Source organism: Gastrolobium bilobum, unplaced genomic scaffold (genome assembly GCF_033153095.1).
Source record: "Gastrolobium bilobum isolate Gb01-03AN ecotype WA unplaced genomic scaffold, APGP_CSIRO_Gbil_v1 utg7396, whole genome shotgun sequence".
In the NCBI taxonomy this organism is placed as follows: domain Eukaryota; kingdom Viridiplantae; phylum Streptophyta; class Magnoliopsida; order Fabales; family Fabaceae; genus Gastrolobium; species Gastrolobium bilobum.
The window spans coordinates 64,894-88,595 of record NW_026899269.1 but is presented as its reverse complement, the minus strand read 5'-3'; the positions used below and the strand labels follow the sequence as shown (position 1 = coordinate 88,595).

The window sequence follows — 23,702 nt, the reverse complement described above, 5'->3', positions numbered from 1 at the left end:
AAACTATAATAAATGCGTAATTAATTTATTAAAAAGTATTAACTTAAATCACACATCAAATCTTGTTAATAAATTGGGCTTCTTTATTTTTTTTTCCTTATTAATAATAATTTTTATTTTTTTAATTTAAATCACACATCAAATCTTGATTTATTTTTTATATTAAATCACAAACCCAGAACACAGAAGCTTCTGATTTTAAAAATGTGACACGTCAACACGTGTCAACACCTGACACGTCACCAATGACGTCTAAATTGGGTTTCAATCAAGAGGCAATCACGCCTAATTTAGGTAATTTTATTTTTGAAAAACTTTCATAAGCCATAATTAATTTCAGACCATAAATAATAACCCAGAAGCTCATAACATTAATCATTGATTTCAATCGCAATTTTATTTAAATCGCAAACCAAAATTTTTTATAATAAAAAAAATTATAAAAAAAAAATTAAATCACAAATCAAAATTTTATTTATTTATTTATATTAAATCACAAATCCAGAACTCAGAGGCTTCCGGGTTTAACGACTCTTCTAATATCATTCTTGCAAATTTAAATTGTTTTTGTGAGGAATAAAATATGTCAAATGAGATCTCATTGCGTAGATCTCGAAAAGTTATATGGAATCAAAAAAAGAATTACCTGATTTAGATACCCGAGTCAAAAGTTATGGCCTTCAGAAGTTTTATGACTAAATTATTATTTTTTTAGAAAAAAATATGACACGTGTCAATACCCGATGAGTGACGCCTAAATTAAGCATGATTGCCTCTTGAGTGACGCCCAATTATTGGGCGTTATATTGTGTAATAAATGTGTATAGGTGTTGAATTTAACTTGCTTTCTAATGTGATAGGCACATTTTATGTATCTAATTGTATTTAAAAATTTATAATTTATTCTAAATTATTTTACACTTTAAAAAATAAAAATATATTATTTGTCTTAACTCTACTTTATTTTTTTATTTCTACTTATTGGAGTAAGAATGATTTAATAGAGTGAAGGTGTAATATAATCAAATAAACTTATATTTTCATTAAATCGAAAAGTATTTAATAAATTATTTAATTTTTGTACAAAACTTTAAACAATGATTATTTAAAACTAAAAGAATTTGTGCTTTTAAATTTTGTATTATGTAATTTTAAATTTTGAAACAAAACTTTATCGTATTGTGTACTTTTAAATTTGTATTTTATGTATTTATATAGAAATTTTGACATAACCTATGCTTATATCATCAGGACAAAAAAAATTAAAATATATTAAATAAAATTTTTATGAATTTTAACTATCATTTCATTTATGTTTTTATTTTATTTTATTTTAAAAGCAAGATATATTTTAATTTTTTTTAATAATTGGCATATTAGATTTAATTTGATTTTAAATATATTAATTTTAAATAATGTATTAAATTAAATTAGTAGAGTCATTAATTTGTTGATTGATCATTCTTCCATAGAGATTTAAAATATTTATTTAATTATTTCCTTTATTTCTACTATAATAAATGCGTAACTAATTTATTAAATAGCATTAACTTAACTTTTTTGCCTAATCCTGTCAATTTAATATATTTATTAGATACAATTTAATACATTTTGAGATAAACTTAAAAAAATTTGTAATTAGATACAATTTAATATATTTATTTCATAGTTAATGTGTAAAAATATTCGTAATTATGTATTTTTAATATATTTTATTTAAAAAAATGAATTTAATTTTTTTTAAATAGTTTAAAATAGGAATTAATATAAATAAATGAAAAGCTTAAACATAAAATAAAAAAGAATTATATGAAAATCTATTATTGAAAATATTTTTATCTATTTAAAGAATATCCGGGCACAATCTGATTCACATCAAACACCGGATAAGATACTATTGTCCTGTCAGATAGCTTATCTAATGCACATCAAACATAATATAAGATATGAGAATATCATATCATATCATATCTTGTTTTTCACTCTTTTTGTCTCAATTCCTTATTTTTTTTTTTCTCTTTTATAAACCCTAAACCTTAAACCATCACACCAAAGTAAGAGAGACACAGAGAAAGAAGAAACCCTATTTCTTATTTTTCTTGTTTACCTTATTTCTTGTTCTGTCCGATCAAACACCTTCACTCTTTATTTTTTTTCTCTTGTCGATCTACTCGAATTGTTTTCCAGCGAATTTTCCTAGGAAAATCTGAAGAACCGATAAAAGATGAAGAGAGTAAGCGATGATGATATTTATGCTGGTTCTGGTTCTCAATTCAAACGCCCCTGTAGTTCCTCACGTGGTGATTCCTATGGCCAAACCCAAGTCCCTGGAGGAGGAGGAGGAGGAGGTAGTGTTGGTGGGGGAGCAATCACTTCGCAGAAACTTGGGCACAACACTTTCCTGCCAAAGGGATATGAGATAACCCTTGACGAGGATGAGGCTCCTCCAAAGAAAACGGTTGAATTTGAAGAAGCTATGAGTTTTTTGAACAAGATAAAGAAACGATTCCAAAGTGATGAGCATGTTTACATATCATTCTTGGACATGATGATTATGTACCACAGAGAGCATAAGGACATGGGTGAAGCTTATAGTGAGGTTGCTACCCTGTTTAAGGATCATCGAGATTTGCTTGAGGAGTTCACTAGATTCTTACCAGATAGTTCCGCAGCACCTTCTACACAGCATGCTCCGGATGCTCGAAATTCATTGCAGCGCTTTAGTGAGCGGAGTTCTATGGCACCCATGATGCGGCAAATGCAAGTAGACAAGACACAAGGATATCGACGAAAGAGGCTTCCTTCTCATGATCCTGAGCGTGATCTGAGTGTTGAACACCCTGAGATGGATGATGACAAAACAATGATGAACATGCACAAGAAGCGGAGGAAACGTGAGAGTAAGGATAGGAGGATTAATCGTGATCAGGATGAGAGAGAACCTGATCATACAAATGCTCAACAATTTCTTGAGGTATCCATTTCTCCCCTTTTTAACGGTTTTATTGGATGATTCTTTCTCTCTACATTTTCATTTTCCTAGGTTGGTTACATGCTCATGGGGTTGGGTTTGCTAGAACTAATCTGACTCATAACTTATTACCCCAAAGTTATTGCTGATTATTTTGGACGAAAAGGTTGTTTTCTGTTAGTTGAGTGTAATGCAGTTTTCTCTATCAACCTAGTGAGTTTGAGTATAAGAAGGAATTGGAGTGAATGTAAACTTATTTACATAACAGAATATAATTTTGTGATTGAGTAGGTTCCTTTTTTATTTTTTATTTTTATTTTTTAAGTTTGTTCTGTTTTTTTTGTTCTTTGTACGTTTCGTCTGTTCTAGTATGTGTTTATGTTTGTTGAGTAAATGTAAGTATGAGCGAGAGAGAGAGAGAGAGAGAGGAGGAGGAGGAAGAGAGAAGAGATCAGAGAAAGTTTCTGAGTGAGAACTGTGTTATTGACTTAAGATTAAAATGAACTTTGATATAAATTGGATACCCTACACAGTTTTCGGTTGGTGAATGAATCTTCACCCCAATGGATTGTTTCCCAAGTTCTTTAGGCGGATTTCCATTGCTTATAATCACAAAGATGTTGCAAGATTTCTTGAAGAAAATCCATTCGTTTGTCTCCATTATGTGTGGATCCCTTACAGTGCTTTAGAAACTCCCTATATGTTTTAAGAGCTTGTAACCTCTCATAAACATGATCAACCTCCTCTTCAAAGGACAACTTCATGCTATCCATTTCAAGTGTAGGAAATGAGTTTTTCATATCAAGTCTTTGTCACCTGGTCTTGATGAAAGCTCAATCAAGTTAAATTCATCAAGGAATTGCTCATTATATCACCCACTGTGATAAGTTTTTCCCTCAATGCTTTGAACTCATCTAGAATGGACACCTTCTCTTCCTCAAATTCTGCCAATGAATTATCAACAACACTTATAAACTTTGCACAGTCTATTGCCATCTCCTCCAAATTTAAAACTGTATTAGCAGTTGTATTGTTGTGGCTGCTTTCCTCATGGTTGAAGATGCCATTGTCTTCATCCTTTGCTTTGTAGTTAATTAAGATCAATGGTTAGCTCATCCATGTTGCTGCAAGATGAAGAGGAGTCTCTACTTCTTACAATTCCATCTTTTCTTCTCAACACCCTCAATTTCTCTTTTCCTTCATAGTCCAGTATCTTTTTCCTGTGCTCTTCCAGTTCCTTTTCAAGTTCTTGCTTCTCTTTCTCTCTTCTCATCATTAAATCATTCAAAAGCTGCAAAGCTTCCGGATCATACTCTGATTGCTCTTCCACCATTCTTTGGCACTGCAATGCTTCCATTTGCATTGCTGCTTTTTCTTCCTGCAGCCTGGTAATCATTGCCATTGTCTGGTTAGCAGCTATTGCAGAGGCACTTCTCTCTTCTAGTTCCTGATATAAAACACTTAAAGAGTCTTTCAGATTTTAAAGATGTTTTTGGCCGTTCAATTGTTAAAACTGGATCACCACATTCTGCCTCACTTGCAACACTTCCATCCTCAAAGAGCATCAATTTCCTATTAAGGTAATGAACAGAAGTTGGAGTTTCATGAAATAAAACAAAATGAAAAGAAAAAAAATAATGTATGATATGTAAAATATGTTGTTCTGAGCAACGAACACATTAAAGGCATTGGGAACTTCAGTATCATCATCATTGGTTGAAGATTGATCTTCTTGTATGCATTGACAAGAGCAGCCTGGTTTATGAAATGGAGGCTTATTGGCTGGGGAGAAAAAACTTCTTAAAATTGTTGATATTTTAAATATATTAAAAATGATATCTCATTTAATGTATGCAAACGTATTACATCTACATATGCTAATTTCATTTGATGAACTAGTTACTAGGAAACATCGAACAACACAATTGCAAAGGGAGTGTGTTAAGTTCTTTTAATTCTTACACTCCTTTGTACCTCGTGTATTATCTGCTTCTTCTATAGCTGCTTCTGCATTGCTGCCACCACAGGAGAAAGCTTCAGGCTCACAAAGATTATTCTGAGCAATGAATTCATCAAAAGCATTTTGAACTTCAGCATTATCATCACTTGTTGAATATTCATCTTCTTGTGTGCATTCATATGAGCAGGCTGGATATTGAGATTGAGGTAGACATGCTGCATGACCAAAAACTGGTGAGATTTTATGGTCAAGATATATGCAACAGGATCACTCAAATAATCGTACTAACCCATTATGTTTTCATTCGGTGTCTTCAATAAATAGAAACATGAAACGTGAACAACCCAAGTTGGATAGATGATGGTTAAGAAATTCTAAAAAACATGTCCTGTTCCTTTTGTATTATCCGAGGTTCTGAGATGGATTCAACATTGTTGCCATCATTTGGTAAAGTATGAGCTTCTTTGTAACAGCCCGTTATGTACCGGTATTGTTAACATTAATTATGATATTAAGCGCAGTCACAATCACAGCAGTTCATTTATAAAACGCGAATAAATTTTTTTCGATTATTACGCGAGCATTTAAAACATAAAAAGGCGTAATAATTAAAAGCTGTGACCGTAACCATAAACTCTTGCGGAAGACTTATTTAAACTATTTTTATCACTTACGTTACTTATTATAAGTTACTAAGGAGTTCCCATAAACTCACTTAGCCAATTTCCAACTTCACGTTTTACACCAATTCGAATATGTTACACTCTAAGTTTTTCTGCGACCAAACAGATCGCAACCAACCCTACTTCTCAGATTATATCTTTGTGTTACTTAATTCCCTTTTTAACAAGCTAAAATACGCTCAATTCAGAGCTCATTTGCTCCGGTTATCGCCGTTTGAAGTTGGATAAGCAATTAGCCCAAACAACCCCAAAAACAGCTCCAAACCACTCACATTTCTCGAATTACTGCACTCAATCCACTCAACCATTTGCTCTCAAATTTTTATCCTACAAACTAGACATCTAAAACTTCATTTTGATATATCACACGCTTAATTTGGCAGAGAAACGAAGCGGGAATTAATTTCCCAAATCCGGTCCAGAATCTGCCTCAGGTGCAGGGGCACATGGGCAGTCCGTGTTTCTCTATTTTTTTCAGGCCGAAGATCAACCCAGAATTTCCTCAAATTTTGACACAAGGTAGAGGACATCTCAACCTTCAAAATGGCGTATAGAACGTCCCTAGGGGACTTCTATGGAGGGAGATATGCTCTCCCGAAGTTTTCCTAAAATCTGTCAATTCTACAGAAAATTCGCCAGAGTTTCCTTTGTTTTTCCAATAATCCCAAATTTGTAAAAGATCATTTAAACCTCAAATGTACCTAATAAACACATGATAATACAGTAATAATCCAATGGGTGGCACACACAAGGACCAACAACGCCTTGGGGCACTTACAACCCAATCCAGTTTATAGTTATTAAACATAGAGTCCATATTAATCATTCTTAAGTAGTTGCAATCACTAACACCTTTTTCATGCATATTTCCATCATACATATTATCATAACCTAAAATAGGCCTAAGGCCCTTCCATCATAATTAGACATGCATCAATACTATTACAATATGGCTTTACAAATTACAACTTGAAACTAAAACTTCAAATTACATTCTTCTAAAATTTCAACTTAATTTAAAAGACAACATAACCAAATACATCACTACTAGACTTAGGCAAAATGGCATGAACAAGATGCTAATGAAGCTACTAATAAATACAAATGACATGTTCATGCCCTAAGTCTAGCCTAGGCCACACGGCCAACAAAATGCAAAATAAGAAACGCTCCATCGCTCACTCTGCGGGCCTCTTGCCCGAGGCTCCTGCTCCACTGCTACCTCCTGAAATAAATGCCCCGAGACGGGGTGAGATATACGAATATATCTCAGTAACCAAGAGGTTCTGGAGAAAACTCCACCCAATGGTTCACTTCGATGCATATCAATAGAATACAACAACCACTTTGAAAACGGGATATAGCAAGGGATTTAGAGAATGGGGAATATAAAGAAAACAAAATACGACGATACGGGATGGTAACCCCAATTCCACGTACGCCCTCGGCATATATAAGCCTATGGGTATCATCCAAGGTGTGTTCACAGAAACCACAACCATGATGCCCAAACCAACCAAAACGCCAAAGACATTCCTAGTGTGCTCCTACCCGGATCACACACCATGACACGCGGTCAACTGGAACTCCCTCCTGGAGACCTATCCAGCGGAAGTCCGAAAATGCCCGAAGGCTAATAAAACTGTCTACTGGCCAGAGACTCGGTACTGCAGTACCCATAGCAATAATGCATGCATGCTCATGTGTTCTATACTATTCATACACACTTCCTACCGTTGCCATCAACTGGCAAGGTGGAACAGAAAAGGGGAACAAGCCCCAGTACCAAGAGGTTACCTTAATTCGTGTTTCCACAAGCTTCGCCGCAGCTTATCCCTCAACTCGGTACACAGCGGAATGCCTACACAGAGGACATTCCCAATCACTCTCAGTTCAACCCATACATGTTAATTTATAATTACACATGCAATGGACCAATTTCTTACCTCAATCCACTTGGTCCCGGACCAAGGGCAATTCACTGATTCAAGATTCGGGATTCAGGTCGACGTACGGCAACCTATACAATAACGTACATCCATCAGTACTCGTCAAATAGTATCAAAACGCAAAAACACAAAAATCATCCCCATCCTCCCTTGATGGTTCGGCCATTGTAGTGTAAATGTGAGATTTATTTTTCTAAATTTTCTTTCTCATTTTATAACACTCCCTTAGGTTGTTTAGAGGCTAGTTCAATCGTCGTTTTTCCGTTTTCCGACATTTACGCATCGTTTTGCGAAATATTTCATTCTGGGCTCATTTAGGTCTCTAACACAATTCATTTTTTTCCATTGATTCAAACACTCTCCAAGCACAACACAACCCATCTAAGCACCATATAACTACACAAATCATCATCCAAATCATTTTTCAACATCAATTCCTCAATCTTTCCTCAAAGAATCGAATTTTACCCTATGGCATTCCAAGGAATTTCCATACAACTTTAATCATTCCACACCTCATACAATCCTATTATATCAACATACAATCATACAACAACTCATCAATCCAATCCTAACACATTTTCAAAACTCAAAGTCATGACAACCTCAAAATTTTCTAAGTTAAAAATTCACATTTTTCATCAATAATTTTTATTGCATTTATGGCTACTACACATCATTCTAAGACACATTCATGTACAAACATTTTCCAATTGAGCTCTCTAAACACATCAATCCAACAAGCCCTCTTTAGGGTTCATAAATTCAACCACAAAATCAAACCATTGGAACACAAGGAAACTCACCCAAAAGCTTGGCACAAGGCTCCTCCTAAACATACTCCACCATTGGAGCATCAATCAACACCATTTTCACAAATCTAAAGGAAAGGGCCGCAGCTTTGGGGAGGGTTTTTCTCAAAATCTAGTGGCTTTCAAGGCTTGGGAGTACCACCAATGGATTTAGAAGGCCATTTCCATCAAATTTCAAGACAAGAATCAATGGATTTGGTGAAGAAATGGCTAAGTTATGGTGAAATGAAATCTTGGAGGGGAAGGGCTATGGTGGCTGCGGGTTTGAGCAAGAAGAGGGAGGAAAGTGATGCATGAATAGTGCCAAGCACATGTGGCTTAAGTCACTTAAGTGGGGTGGGTCCCACCGCCACCTCACGCGATTTAAAACTAATCCGAATTTTCCTCCGATTCCACTAAACGTCCGTAAATTCACAACCTATTTAGAAACTCAAATTTTTAACATTAACTATTCCCCTTTAATTAGGCTTGATCAGATGAATTAAGAGTCCTCCATTCGTTCGGAGAAAACACTGTTTTAAGCTATTATGCGCGTCATTGGCACGCTTCCCCAAACTGTCTTAATTTCGACGAATATTATAAGAAATCATATTTCCTAACTCATTAGACCATTTTTAACTCATATTTGAAACCTAGAGCTCAAAACTCAATCGGCACGTTTTACGGTGCAATCGTACAGCGATATTTTTACCCGCGAAAAACACTATTCACTGATTTTTCTGAAACTTGCCTGTCCACTCAATTTTTCGTTCTGAACCCATTTCCAGGGATATTTTTACCATCTGAGACCTTCTACTCAATTTTTATCTTCCTAGGGTTGCGTGTTGGCTAATTACCGTTTTGCCCTTTCTTTGTATTTTGGCCTAATCTTTTGGATTTTCACTAATCCATCACTTGATTGCTCACTTAATATTTTAATTACTTGATTTAAAATTGTGAGGCGTTATATTCACCCCAACTTTTTAGAATTTTGTCCGCAAAATTAAATCGTACTCACCCGCTAACTCAGGACACAGCCGGAGAATCTCATCCTCTCGCTCCCAAGTAGCATCCTCAAGTGTGTATCTTTACCATATTACTTTTATCACAAGCATGATCTCCTTTTTATGATACTCGTTAACCTTTGATCCTTCATAATTACTCGTCTCTCATGGTTCTGTGACATTTTAATTCCCAATACTTTAAACTTTCTCTGGTTTACCGTTTCTCTTTCGCTGATTTGTAGGTAATAATATAACCATATTACGGATTTGTCGGTATCAATTTACCTCATTCTCATTTTTATCCATCCTTCTGACCCATGGTCGTTCTCAAAAGCACCTAATCGTTTTCATACTAGGCTCTAACCGTTCTCATGCACATTCACTAGTTATTCCTGGAGTATTTCCAACTCACATGTTCTTTAGTACTTAACTCTTTTCGCTTTCCTCACTGTTTTCACAATACCCCAACAACCATTTCTTTCTATTACTGTTACTACGCTTATCATTTCGTTGTTTTCTTGGCTTTCACCCAAGCACATACTTTCTAGTTTCAAAGGCACTTTGTCGTGTCCTACAATTACGACTCACATTAAATTCTATACTCATATACTTTATTTTTCCTTGTCACGTGTCTTCACCTCTTTTTAGGTACTCACAACTATATATTTCTCTCTGTGATACGAAACTAACAATACTCATCATAGTTTATATTTTCGATTAGCCCTATAAGGCCCTTCAACCACAAACACACTCCCGAATTTTCTTTTCCATCCACAAAATCATGTTCATAATTTACACTCATTGTTAAACTCTTTATTAACTTAACCATCTCAATTTTACCAACTCAATCAGCTCAACTCCATACTTAGACCTCTCATAGTCTAAACACAACACTCATTAATGACCTCCACATGAAGGCCTCATGCTTAATATTTTCTCCCACTAACTATTTTCAACTTTCATTCCACTCCGGTGTTACAACTTAACCATTTGTTCCACTTATTTATACCACTTCTTCGTAATCATCGTCATTTAATCCTGGATGTCAAACTCAATATAATATCACCTTACAGTTTTACCAACTTTCACCAAATACCTTGGGACGAATCATTTTTCCACACCCATTTCACTATTAACTGATGGACCACTAAAAATGTCATGTCTCTCACATGCAAGTCTCATCCTATAGGAATCTTTGAAACTTCATTATCAAGTCACATAAAACTAAATCCATCCTTGCCACTACTTATACAATTTACCATCGGTTGGTATATCAGTCTATCGGAATATTCAAAGCTACCACAGCACTCAGCTATACCTCATTAATACTTAACCAAAACAACATCAACATTGTGCATTTTCCACACACTTTCCACCATAAGTGGCATATGCGATTATATATAACACTCCTTTAACATGAGCTCTTGATCATTACCAGCCTTCCTAGAAGGACACTCACTCAATCTGTCAACATTAAATCACATTATTATCTCTTTTATCATAAAGCGAGGATTCCAACAAACTTATTACCTCACTTGGAGCCGAAATTATTTCATCGAACTTACTTTACACCCACAATAGTGCTTCACTATCACACTTCTAAATTCTTACACACTATGCCTCACCTCTTATATCCAAATCTGACGTATTTTGTTCATTTACAAACATTTGACCTCATTTTTGCGTTAATCACATGGAAGAACTCTCTCAATACAGTGGGTAACAACATTCACAGGTTTTAACCGCTCGAGCTCTTGCTGTCCTCAGGGCCCCAGATGTAATGACCCACCGATCAGAGAATCCACCCATATAATCCATGCAGTAATGATAACCTACCACCTGCTGACTGTGTTCTATTAGTATTCCCAACGTTTCTTATTTGTGCACTTATGTAGATCAATTCAACTATAATAGCAGTCTCATCACTGCGGGATACTTCCTCATCTCATATTACTCGTATAACATAATAATAGTCTCCGGGAACATAATCCGCATGGAGATGGCTACACACTTCGGGCACATAAGCCGCACAGAGATGGTAATATCAAGTCTCATAACGTGCACCTAGTGCATAGAGGAGTTCATATTTACATCACATCTGTATACAACAGCAAACGTGTACCCAGTACACAGGGGAGTTCATACTTATAACATATCCGTATATAACGGCAAAACTGGTACCCCGTACACTCCAGATCACACATGGACCCAGTCCATTTGGTGTCTGTATCACTCTGTATATAACAACAAAATATCTTTGGTATATTCACATGGGGTTATCCCCATAATCATAGCAGTAGTGGTATAATATACCCTGTTACATATAAGTCAATTCGTCTTACTCTCTCATTTCATTCTTCTCACTGATAGTTTACACATAAGTCACTATTATCATAATTCACATTCTCTTCGTAATTTCGTACACATTTTCTAACTTTTAATAGTTTTTTCTGTCATATTACCGTTCAAATCTATAGTCCATTATCTCTTCCTTGCTTATTCTTCTCACAGATTGTTTTCTCTCTTACTTTGACTATTCAATTGGCATAGTTCATAACATAATCTCTATTCCGTGAATCCAGAATTTTCTCAAAGTTCTGCACACATCTCACATATACTTCCCATCACACAGGGATCTTCTAAACATATTCGTCCTATCCCAGAGGACTAATTTCACCTCAATCCGTGCACTGCAAAATTATATCAATCCTTGCACTAACACTTATACCTCAACTCATTAACTAATCTTATCATTTTTGTTTTGACATTACACATTAGCTCTTTTGCTAAACACATAATTCCACACTTTATTGTAACTTAGTTCATACACTAATCACATGATTTCCCATCAGGTTGTACATTAGCTCATTCTCTAATCATACAATCTCTTCAGATACTTCCCATCATCGGGGATTTCATTCGGCCTCTTTGTCCTTTTACAAAAAAAAATATATATATAATAATTTACCTCAACACGGATAATTAGGCGCTCAGGCCGTCACAAGGTGTACATACATATATATGTATACTGGCACTTAGGCCATCACTGGATTATTATCCGTTTATTCATCAGAATAGGTATACTGGCCATCAGGCCATTAGGTATTATTCACAATGCATTACAACATCCACAAGTAATTAGGCCATTTAAATTACGATATTCATTCTCTGAGATTTCCAAGAGACCTCCATCATGGATCAATCCTCTTATGCTTCGTAACACCTGAATCTCTACATAGTAGCCATTTCCAAGGAGAATTCCACACATTAACGCACACATATAGTCATATTTGTTTCCTTCATGGCATATCGGTCAAGCTAAACCATTATTCCGTTACGGACAATCATACTCTCAATGAACCTTGTTCAATGCCATCCATGGCGATCCTCTCAACTTCTTCCTTATACATATAATACATAATTAATTCATCTCGCCTATGTTTAATCAGCACTACCTCCTTATGAGTTTAAATCCCATATTTCAATATATCTCAATTTAACAATTGACCAGCATTATAATTTCAAGTGGTCAAATCCCATAGGATTAATCATCAATTATTCTATTTATTTCTCTGCATGAACCATCTCAATTTGTTTAAGTGTACATCATCCATCAAGGACTTATAACTTCTAGTCAACATAAAATATTCAAACTCACGCCTAAGCATATCTGTTCATCATTTTCAATAACCCAACAGGTTCTAATCTTCCACCTTGATGAAGTCCCTCCACCACGTCCACCTGGACATAATTGTTTTTACTATACAACACATATACTTGGAAGCTTCACCAATACCTTTTCCATACTATGGACTCATCTCTATTATATATCTTTATTATTCATGGTACTACAAGGTTCATCCATGCAATACCGTACATATCATAGATTTGTTTACAACTTTCACTTACAATCCAGCTTTATAAATTTCATCTACAAGGTCAGACAAAACATTTAAGTATGTTTCCCCGAAGTCCTATAATATTCATATTTTACTTACTGCCATCTCTTGTCCATGAAGCAGTCAACACTGCATCCACAACATCAGGCTAAAGACTTACATTTGGTGCTCCACAGTTGCCACGTAGGCTTCTTATGATGACTACGCATGTAACACAAAGGAATGGGTTGATCAGACCCACACTAAGGAATCACATATGCAGTAATCGATAAGAATCTACATACAACTATGCAACACACAACACAACTATATATACATTATCAGAGTTCCCTAACAAAACTGCTCTGATACCATAAAATGTAACAGCCCGTTACGTACCGGTATTGTTAACATTAATTATGATATTAAGCGCAGTCACAATCACAGCAGTTCATTTATAAAACGCGAATAAATTTTTTTCGATTATTACGCGAGCATTTAAAACATAAAAAGGCGTAATAATTAAAAGCTGTGACCGTAACCATAAACTCTTGCGGAAGACTTATTTAAACTATTTTTATCACTTACGTTACTTATTATAAGTTACTAAGGAGTTCCCATAAACTCACTTAGCCAATTTCCAACTTCACGTTTTACACCAATTCGAATATGTTACACTCTAAGTTTTTCTGCGACCAAACAGATCGCAACCAACCCTACTTCTCAGATTATATCTTTGTGTTACTTAATTCCCTTTTTAACAAGCTAAAATACGCTCAATTCAGAGCTCATTTGCTCCGGTTATCGCCGTTTGAAGTTGGATAAGCAATTAGCCCAAACAACCCCAAAAACAGCTCCAAACCACTCACATTTCTCGAATTACTGCACTCAATCCACTCAACCATTTGCTCTCAAATTTTTATCCTACAAACTAGACATCTAAAACTTCATTTTGATATATCACACGCTTAATTTGGCAGAGAAACGAAGCGGGAATTAATTTCCCAAATCCGGTCCAGAATCTGCCTCAGGTGCAGGGGCACATGGGCAGTCCGTGTTTCTCTATTTTTTTCAGGCCGAAGATCAACCCAGAATTTCCTCAAATTTTGACACAAGGTAGAGGACATCTCAACCTTCAAAATGGCGTATAGAACGTCCCTAGGGGACTTCTATGGAGGGAGATATGCTCTCCCGAAGTTTTCCTAAAATCTGTCAATTCTACAGAAAATTCGCCAGAGTTTCCTTTGTTTTTCCAATAATCCCAAATTTGTAAAAGATCATTTAAACCTCAAATGTACCTAATAAACACATGATAATACAGTAATAATCCAATGGGTGGCACACACAAGGACCAACAACGCCTTGGGGCACTTACAACCCAATCCAGTTTATAGTTATTAAACATAGAGTCCATATTAATCATTCTTAAGTAGTTGCAATCACTAACACCTTTTTCATGCATATTTCCATCATACATATTATCATAACCTAAAATAGGCCTAAGGCCCTTCCATCATAATTAGACATGCATCAATACTATTACAATATGGCTTTACAAATTACAACTTGAAACTAAAACTTCAAATTACATTCTTCTAAAATTTCAACTTAATTTAAAAGACAACATAACCAAATACATCACTACTAGACTTAGGCAAAATGGCATGAACAAGATGCTAATGAAGCTACTAATAAATACAAATGACATGTTCATGCCCTAAGTCTAGCCTAGGCCACACGGCCAACAAAATGCAAAATAAGAAACGCTCCATCGCTCACTCTGCGGGCCTCTTGCCCGAGGCTCCTGCTCCACTGCTACCTCCTGAAATAAATGCCCCGAGACGGGGTGAGATATACGAATATATCTCAGTAACCAAGAGGTTCTGGAGAAAACTCCACCCAATGGTTCACTTCGATGCATATCAATAGAATACAACAACCACTTTGAAAATGGGATATAGCAAGGGATTTAGAGAATGGGGAATATAAAGAAAACAAAATACGACGATACGGGATGGTAACCCCAATTCCACGTACGCCCTCGGCATATATAAGCCTATGGGTATCATCCAAGGTGTGTTCACAGAAACCACAACCATGATGCCCAAACCAACCAAAACGCCAAAGACATTCCTAGTGTGCTCCTACCCGGATCACACACCATGACACGCGGTCAACTGGAACTCCCTCCTGGAGACCTATCCAGCGGAAGTCCGAAAATGCCCGAAGGCTAATAAAACTGTCTACTGGCCAGAGACTCGGTACTGCAGTACCCATAGCAATAATGCATGCATGCTCATGTGTTCTATACTATTCATACACACTTCCTACCGTTGCCATCAACTGGCAAGGTGGAACAGAAAAGGGGAACAAGCCCCAGTACCAAGAGGTTACCTTAATTCGTGTTTCCACAAGCTTCGCCGCAGCTTATCCCTCAACTCGGTACACAGCGGAATGCCTACACAGAGGACATTCCCAATCACTCTCAGTTCAACCCATACATGTTAATTTATAATTACACATGCAATGGACCAATTTCTTACCTCAATCCACTTGGTCCCGGACCAAGGGCAATTCACTGATTCAAGATTCGGGATTCAGGTCGACGTACGGCAACCTATACAATAACGTACATCCATCAGTACTCGTCAAATAGTATCAAAACGCAAAAACACAAAAATCATCCCCATCCTCCCTTGATGGTTCGGCCATTGTAGTGTAAATGTGAGATTTATTTTTCTAAATTTTCTTTCTCATTTTATAACACTCCCTTAGGTTGTTTAGAGGCTAGTTCAATCGTCGTTTTTCCGTTTTCCGACATTTACGCATCGTTTTGCGAAATATTTCATTCTGGGCTCATTTAGGTCTCTAACACAATTCATTTTTTTCCATTGATTCAAACACTCTCCAAGCACAACACAACCCATCTAAGCACCATATAACTACACAAATCATCATCCAAATCATTTTTCAACATCAATTCCTCAATCTTTCCTCAAAGAATCGAATTTTACCCTATGGCATTCCAAGGAATTTCCATACAACTTTAATCATTCCACACCTCATACAATCCTATTATATCAACATACAATCATACAACAACTCATCAATCCAATCCTAACACATTTTCAAAACTCAAAGTCATGACAACCTCAAAATTTTCTAAGTTAAAAATTCACATTTTTCATCAATAATTTTTATTGCATTTATGGCTACTACACATCATTCTAAGACACATTCATGTACAAACATTTTCCAATTGAGCTCTCTAAACACATCAATCCAACAAGCCCTCTTTAGGGTTCATAAATTCAACCACAAAATCAAACCATTGGAACACAAGGAAACTCACCCAAAAGCTTGGCACAAGGCTCCTCCTAAACATACTCCACCATTGGAGCATCAATCAACACCATTTTCACAAATCTAAAGGAAAGGGCCGCAGCTTTGGGGAGGGTTTTTCTCAAAATCTAGTGGCTTTCAAGGCTTGGGAGTACCACCAATGGATTTAGAAGGCCATTTCCATCAAATTTCAAGACAAGAATCAATGGATTTGGTGAAGAAATGGCTAAGTTATGGTGAAATGAAATCTTGGAGGGGAAGGGCTATGGTGGCTGCGGGTTTGAGCAAGAAGAGGGAGGAAAGTGATGCATGAATAGTGCCAAGCACATGTGGCTTAAGTCACTTAAGTGGGGTGGGTCCCACCGCCACCTCACGCGATTTAAAACTAATCCGAATTTTCCTCCGATTCCACTAAACGTCCGTAAATTCACAACCTATTTAGAAACTCAAATTTTTAACATTAACTATTCCCCTTTAATTAGGCTTGATCAGATGAATTAAGAGTCCTCCATTCGTTCGGAGAAAACACTGTTTTAAGCTATTATGCGCGTCATTGGCACGCTTCCCCAAACTGTCTTAATTTCGACGAATATTATAAGAAATCATATTTCCTAACTCATTAGACCATTTTTAACTCATATTTGAAACCTAGAGCTCAAAACTCAATCGGCACGTTTTACGGTGCAATCGTACAGCGATATTTTTACCCGCGAAAAACACTATTCACTGATTTTTCTGAAACTTGCCTGTCCACTCAATTTTTCGTTCTGAACCCATTTCCAGGGATATTTTTACCATCTGAGACCTTCTACTCAATTTTTATCTTCCTAGGGTTGCGTGTTGGCTAATTACCGTTTTGCCCTTTCTTTGTATTTTGGCCTAATCTTTTGGATTTTCACTAATCCATCACTTGATTGCTCACTTAATATTTTAATTACTTGATTTAAAATTGTGAGGCGTTATATTCTTAAATAGTAATCCTCTCTGGAAGTGACTCAACTACAGTTTTAAATCTTCAACTTCCAAACCTATAGAATTCTCCAAGCCTGTCATGTTTGTATCCAAGCTTTGAAATTCTCTCAAGTTTGTTTTATAGCTTCATTCATATCCATTGTGAATAATGCTGGCACTTCAAATATACTTGATTGTGCTCTAATAGGTGACTCAGTAGCAAAACTTTCAATCTTTTGCTCCCTCTCTAATGCATGAGTTTCACAAGCTACATGATTCATCAATTACCCCAAAGTTATTGCTGATTAGGACGAAAAAGGTTGTTTTCTGTTAGTTGAGTGTAATGCAGTTTTCTCAATCAACCTAGTTAGTTTGAGTATAAGAAGGAATTGGAGTGAATGTAAACTTATTTACATAACAAAATATAATTTTGTGACTGAATATGTTCCTTTTTTTTTTTTTTAAGTTTGTTCTTTTTTTTTTGTTCTTTGTACGTTTCGTCTGTTCTAGTATGTGTTTATGTTTGTTGAGTAAATGTAAGTATGAGAGAGAGAGAGAGAGAGAGAGGAGGAGGAGGAGGAGGAGGAGGAAGAGAGAAGAGATCAGAGAAAGTTTCTGAGTGAGAACTGTGTTATTGACTTAAGATTAAAATGAACTTTGATATAAATTGGATACCCTACACGGTTTTCGGTTGGTGAATGAATCTTCACCCCAATGGATTGTTTCCCAAGTTCTTTAGGCGGATTTCCATTGCTTATAATCACAAAGATGTTGCAAGATTTCTTGAAGAAAATCCATTCCTTTGTCTCCATTCTGTGTGGATCCCTTACAGTGCTTTAGAAACTCCCTATATGTTTTAAGAGCTTGTAACCTCTCATAAACATGATCAACCTCCTCTTCAAAGGACACCTTCATGCTATCCATTTCAAGTGTAGGAAATGAGTTTTGCATATCAAGTCTTTGTCACCTGGTCTTGATGAAAGCTCAATCAAGTTAAATTCATCAAGGAATTGCTCATTATATCACCCACTGTGATAAGTTTTTCCCTCAATGCTTTGAACTCATCTAGAATGGACACCTTCTCTTCCTCAAATTCTGCCAATGAATTATCAACAACACTTATAAACTTTGCACAGTCTATTGCCATCTCCTCCAAATTTAAAACTGTATTAGCAGTTGTATTGTTGTGGCTGCTTTCCTCATGGTTGAAGATGCCATTGTCTTCATCCTTTGCTTCGTAGTTAATTAAGATCAATGGTTAGCTCATCCATGTTGCTGCAAGATGAAGAGCAAGGTTTTTGAATCGCAATACGTATCGTGAATCGTTCGGCTATTTTTTCGTATCATGAATCGTGAATCGTATCGAATCGTAAGATACAGAAACAAATTAAAAATAACTTCAAAATGTATAATATCATATAAATCCAAATTAAAAAAAACCCAAATACCAAAAAAAATAAGTAACTATGTAAGTTAAAAATTGATGTAACTATGTATTATAATATAATATAATAGTATACCCATTACCCACTATCTGAAAAGTTGACAAGACAACACTACAAGTTTAGATTTTTAAATTTTAATACTTTAAAAAGCTTCTTTAAATGCTGCTGCAACATATGTATAACATCAATGCATGACACGGTATCCACAAGGCCACCACACACAGCTGCAACTCAGAGATATTTTATAATATTTTAATATATTTTAAACCTCTTCAAAATTAGCTATTAGATGAAGAATTGAAGACTGAAATAGTGAAGACTGGAGAGTTTTAAAAGATTACCCGAACTGGCGTTCAACTCAGTCTCCCTGTAGGCGTTCAACTCAGTCTCCCTGCAGGCGTTCAACTCAGTTTTAAACCTCTACTGTTTTTCGTTTTCAGATTCCTTCAGGTGTTCAACTCAGTCTCCCTGCAAATCGTTTCTTCTCTGCTTCAACTCTCTGCAAATCGTTTTGTTTTCCTTTCTGTTCTTTTTCACTTTTATTGTTTGTTATTATGAGTTTCAGATGGGATTTTAAATCCCAAATTTTTCTGAAGCAAAACAACTCTTCAGATTACATTTTTATCTTTTCAACTTCTGCGACTGTTGGTTTTTTTTTTTAAAATTTGAATCGCAAATTTGCAGCGATTCACGATTCATAACTGAATCGTCCGATTTCAACGATTCACTATTCCGATTCTTATCATAATCGATTCATTGGTGCGATTTGTATCGTTTTGTTGCTGTATCGTATCGTATCGCACGATACGTATCGTGTATCGTGCGATACTAACAACCATGATGAAGACGAGTCTCTACTTCTTACAATTCCATCTTTTCTTCTCAACACCCTCAATTTCTCTTTTCCTTCATAGTCCAGTATCTTTTTCCTGTGCTCTTCCAATTCCTTTTCAAGTTCTTGCTTCTCTTTCTCTCTTCTCATCATTAAATCATTCAAAAGCTGCAAAGCTTCCGGATCATACTCTGATTGCTCTTCCACCATTCTTTGGCACTACAATGCTTCCATTTGCATTGCTGCTTTTTCTTCCTGCAGCCTGGTAATCATTGCCATTGTCTGGTTAGCAGCTATTGCAGAGGCACTTCTCTCTTCTAGTTCCTGATATAAAACACTTAAAGAGTCTTTCAAATTTTAAAGATGTTTTTAGCCGTTCAATTGTTAAAACTGGATCACCACATTCTGCCTCACTTGCAACACTTCCATCCTCAAAGAGCATCAATTTCCTATTAAGGTAATGAACAGAAGTTGGAGTTTCATGAAATAAAACAAAATGAAAAGAAAAAAAATAATGTATGATATGTAAAACTTTCATATGTTGTTCTGAGCAACGAACACATTAAAGGCATTGGGAACTTCAGTATCATCATCATTGGTTGAAGATTGATCTTCTTGTATGCATTGACAAGAGCAGCCTGGTTCATGAAATGGAGGCTTATTGGCTGGGGAGAAAAAACTTCTTAAAATTGTTGATATTTTAAATATATTAAAAATGATATCTCATGTAATGTATGCAAACGTATTACATCTACATATGCTAATTTCATTTGATGAACTAGTTACTAGGAAACATCGAACAACACAATTGCAAAGGGAGTGTGTTAAGTTCTTTTAATTCTTACACTTCTTTGTACCTCGTGTATTATCTGCTTCTTCTATAGCTGCTTCTGCATTGCTGCCACCACAGGAGAAAGCTTGAGGCTCACAAAGATTATTCTGAGCAATGAATTCATCAAAAGCATTTTGAACTTCAGCATTATCATCACTTGTTGAATATTCATCTTCTTGTGTGCATTCATATAAGCAGCTGGATATTGAGATTGAGGTAGACATGCTGCATGACCAAAAACTTGTGAGATTTTATGGTCAAGATATATGCAACAGGATCACTCAAATAATCGTACTAACCCATTATGTTTTCATTCGGTGTCTTCAATAAATAGAAACATGAAACGTGAACAACCCAAGTTGGATAGATGATGGTTAAGAAATTCTAAAAAAACATGTCCTGTTCCTTTTGTATTATCCGAGGTTCTGAGATGGATTCAACATTGTTGCCATCATTTGGTAAAGTATGAGCTTCTTAAATAGTAATCCTCTCTGGAAGTGACTCAACTACAGTTTTAAATCTTCAACTTCCAAACCTATAGAATTCTCCAAGCCTGTCATGTTTGTATCCAAGCTTTGAAATTCTCTCAAGTTTGTTTTATAGCTGCATTCATATCCATTGTGAATAATGCTGGCACTTCAAATATACTTGATTGTGCTCTAATAGGTGACTCAGTAGCAAAACTTTCAATCTTTTGCTCCCTCTCTAATGCATGAGTTTCACAAGCTACATGATTCATCAATTACCCCAAAGTTATTGCTGATTAGGACGAAAAAGGTTGTTTTCTGTTAGTTGAGTGTAATGCAGTTTTCTCAATCAACCTAGTTAGTTTGAGTATAAGAAGGAATTGGAGTGAATGTAAACTTATTTACATAACAGAATATAATTTTGTGACTGAATAGGTTCCTTTTTTTATTTTTTATTTTTTAAGTTTGTTCTGTTTTTTTTTTCTTTGTACGTTTCGTCTGTTCTAGTATGTGTTTATGTTTGTTGAGTAAATGTAAGTATGAGAGAGAGAGAGAGGAGGAGGAGAAAGAGAGAAGAGATTAGAGAAAGTTTCGGAGTGAGAACTGTGTTATTGACTTAAGATTAAACTGATTACAGTGTCCCCCCAGCTCAGCAAATCTAACTTCTAACAGAAACTGAGCTGGCACGAAACAAACTCTTAACAGTTCAGAAACTATATCACAAAACACAGAGTTGTCTTTTGCAGTATATATAGAAAGGATACTGATGCAGAGTAAATCATATGTGTTTACTCTATTATAGGCATTACATTTAAGAGAATAAACTTTAATTTAATATATAAGAATGTATTCTACTTTTTTGCCCCTTTCTTTCATTCCCTATTTAGTACAGACGGCTTGTAATTCTTGATTTGTTGTTAAGATGGAAATTGTTATAGGATTCTTTGATGGACAACGATTAAAGTGCCACATTTTTTGTAAAAAATTATCTGAATGTCACATTTTGTAAATTTTTGATCAAAATGTCACGTTACCTAACTCGCTTACAACACCTGGTGAGTTAGGCGTTGTCACATTTAGATGGGAGAACATTATTTATAGAATAAAAAAAAAATAATATTGTAAAGACTCATGTGAGATTTTTGTCAATATAAAATAATAACAACAGGGATTTGAACTTGCAGCGCTTTCTAAAGAAAAATAAATCTGTCAAGAAGGCTGAAGGTTTTGGGTTGGCTTCAGACTTTTCTTCTAAGGAAGACAAGGATACCTTAAAGAACATGTATAGTCAAGCATTCAGTTTCTCTGAGAAAGTTAAGGAGAAGTTGAACAGTGCTGATGACTACCAAGCTTTCTTGAAGTGCCTTCATATTTTTTTCACCGGTGGAATAATAAATAGGAATGAATTGCAAAATTTGGTAACCGATTTACTTGGAAAGCATCCTGATCTTATGAAGGAATTCAATGATTTCCTGGAGCGTTGTGAAAATATTGATAGGTTCCTTGCTGGTGTCATGAGTAAAAAGTCACTAAGATCATCAAAGTTGGAGGACAAAGACAAAGACAAAGACAAAGACAAAGACAAAGAGCAGAAGCGTGAGATGGATGGAGCTAAAGAGAAGGAAAGATACAGGGAGAAGAAGTACATGGGAAAATCCATTCAAGAACTTGACCTCAGTGACTGTAAACGTTGCACTCCCAGCTACCGGCTTCTACCTGCTGATTATCCAATTCCTACAGCTAGTCAGAGATCTGAGCTTGGTGCTCAAGTATTGAATGATCACTGGGTATCTGTGAGTTCAGGAAGTGAGGATTACTCTTTCGAACATATGTGCAGGAATCAGTACGAAGAGAGCTTGTTCAGATGTGAAGATGACAGATTTGAGCTGGACATGTTATTAGAGTCTGTGAGTTCTGCAGCTAAACGTGCAGAGGAATTATATAATAACATGAATGAAAATAAGATCAATATGGAGACTCTGAACCGTATTGAAGATTACTTTACTGTTCAAAATTTAAGGTGCATTGAACGTCTATATGGTGACCATGGTCTTGACGTTATAGACATATTGCGTAAAAACCCAACTCGTGCGCTCCCTGTAATATTGACTCGACTGAAGCAGAAACAGGAGGAGTGGAGTCGGTGTCGTTCAGATTTCAATAAAGTTTGGGCTGAAATTTATTCTAAAATTCACTTAAAGTGAAGCAGCAGAAAGAGGATGATATTCTTAAGTCTACTATTGCAGCTGGAAACAAATTAGTTCGGTATTCATGTGATATGAGAGTATGAATGCAGCTGATGGTAGAGTAACTGAGGTAAAGAATGTTCACCGGACTAGTGTAGCAGCCAGTGATAAAGAAAATGGATTATTTTTTGGAAGCTTCACAAGCTTCCACAAGCAGCCAGTGATTTTTGTTTTTCTATTTATGTTTACTCACTTCAATTCTTTTTCATTACTGGTTTAATGAATTTTATTCAAGGTTAAAATAATAATAATTAAAATTGGTTCTTTTTCACTTCAATTCATTTTCACTTCGGTATACAGGGTTCTATTATTTTTGTCACTGGGTTCTATTATTTTTGTCACTTCAACCTT

At 35.7% G+C, this 23,702-nt stretch overlaps 1 protein-coding gene across 1 annotated transcript; it reads left to right on the top strand.

Annotated features, from left to right (window-relative positions):
- Positions 1–2,224: 2,224 nt before the first annotated feature.
- Positions 2,225–23,309, top strand: LOC133289053 (paired amphipathic helix protein Sin3-like 2). The gene is made up of 2 exons (XM_061486915.1): positions 2,225–2,974; positions 22,302–23,309. Exons 1-2 carry the CDS (start codon positions 2,225–2,227, stop codon positions 23,307–23,309), a joined length of 1,758 nt encoding a protein of 585 aa, XP_061342899.1.
- The last annotated feature ends 393 nt before the right edge of the window (positions 23,310–23,702 follow it).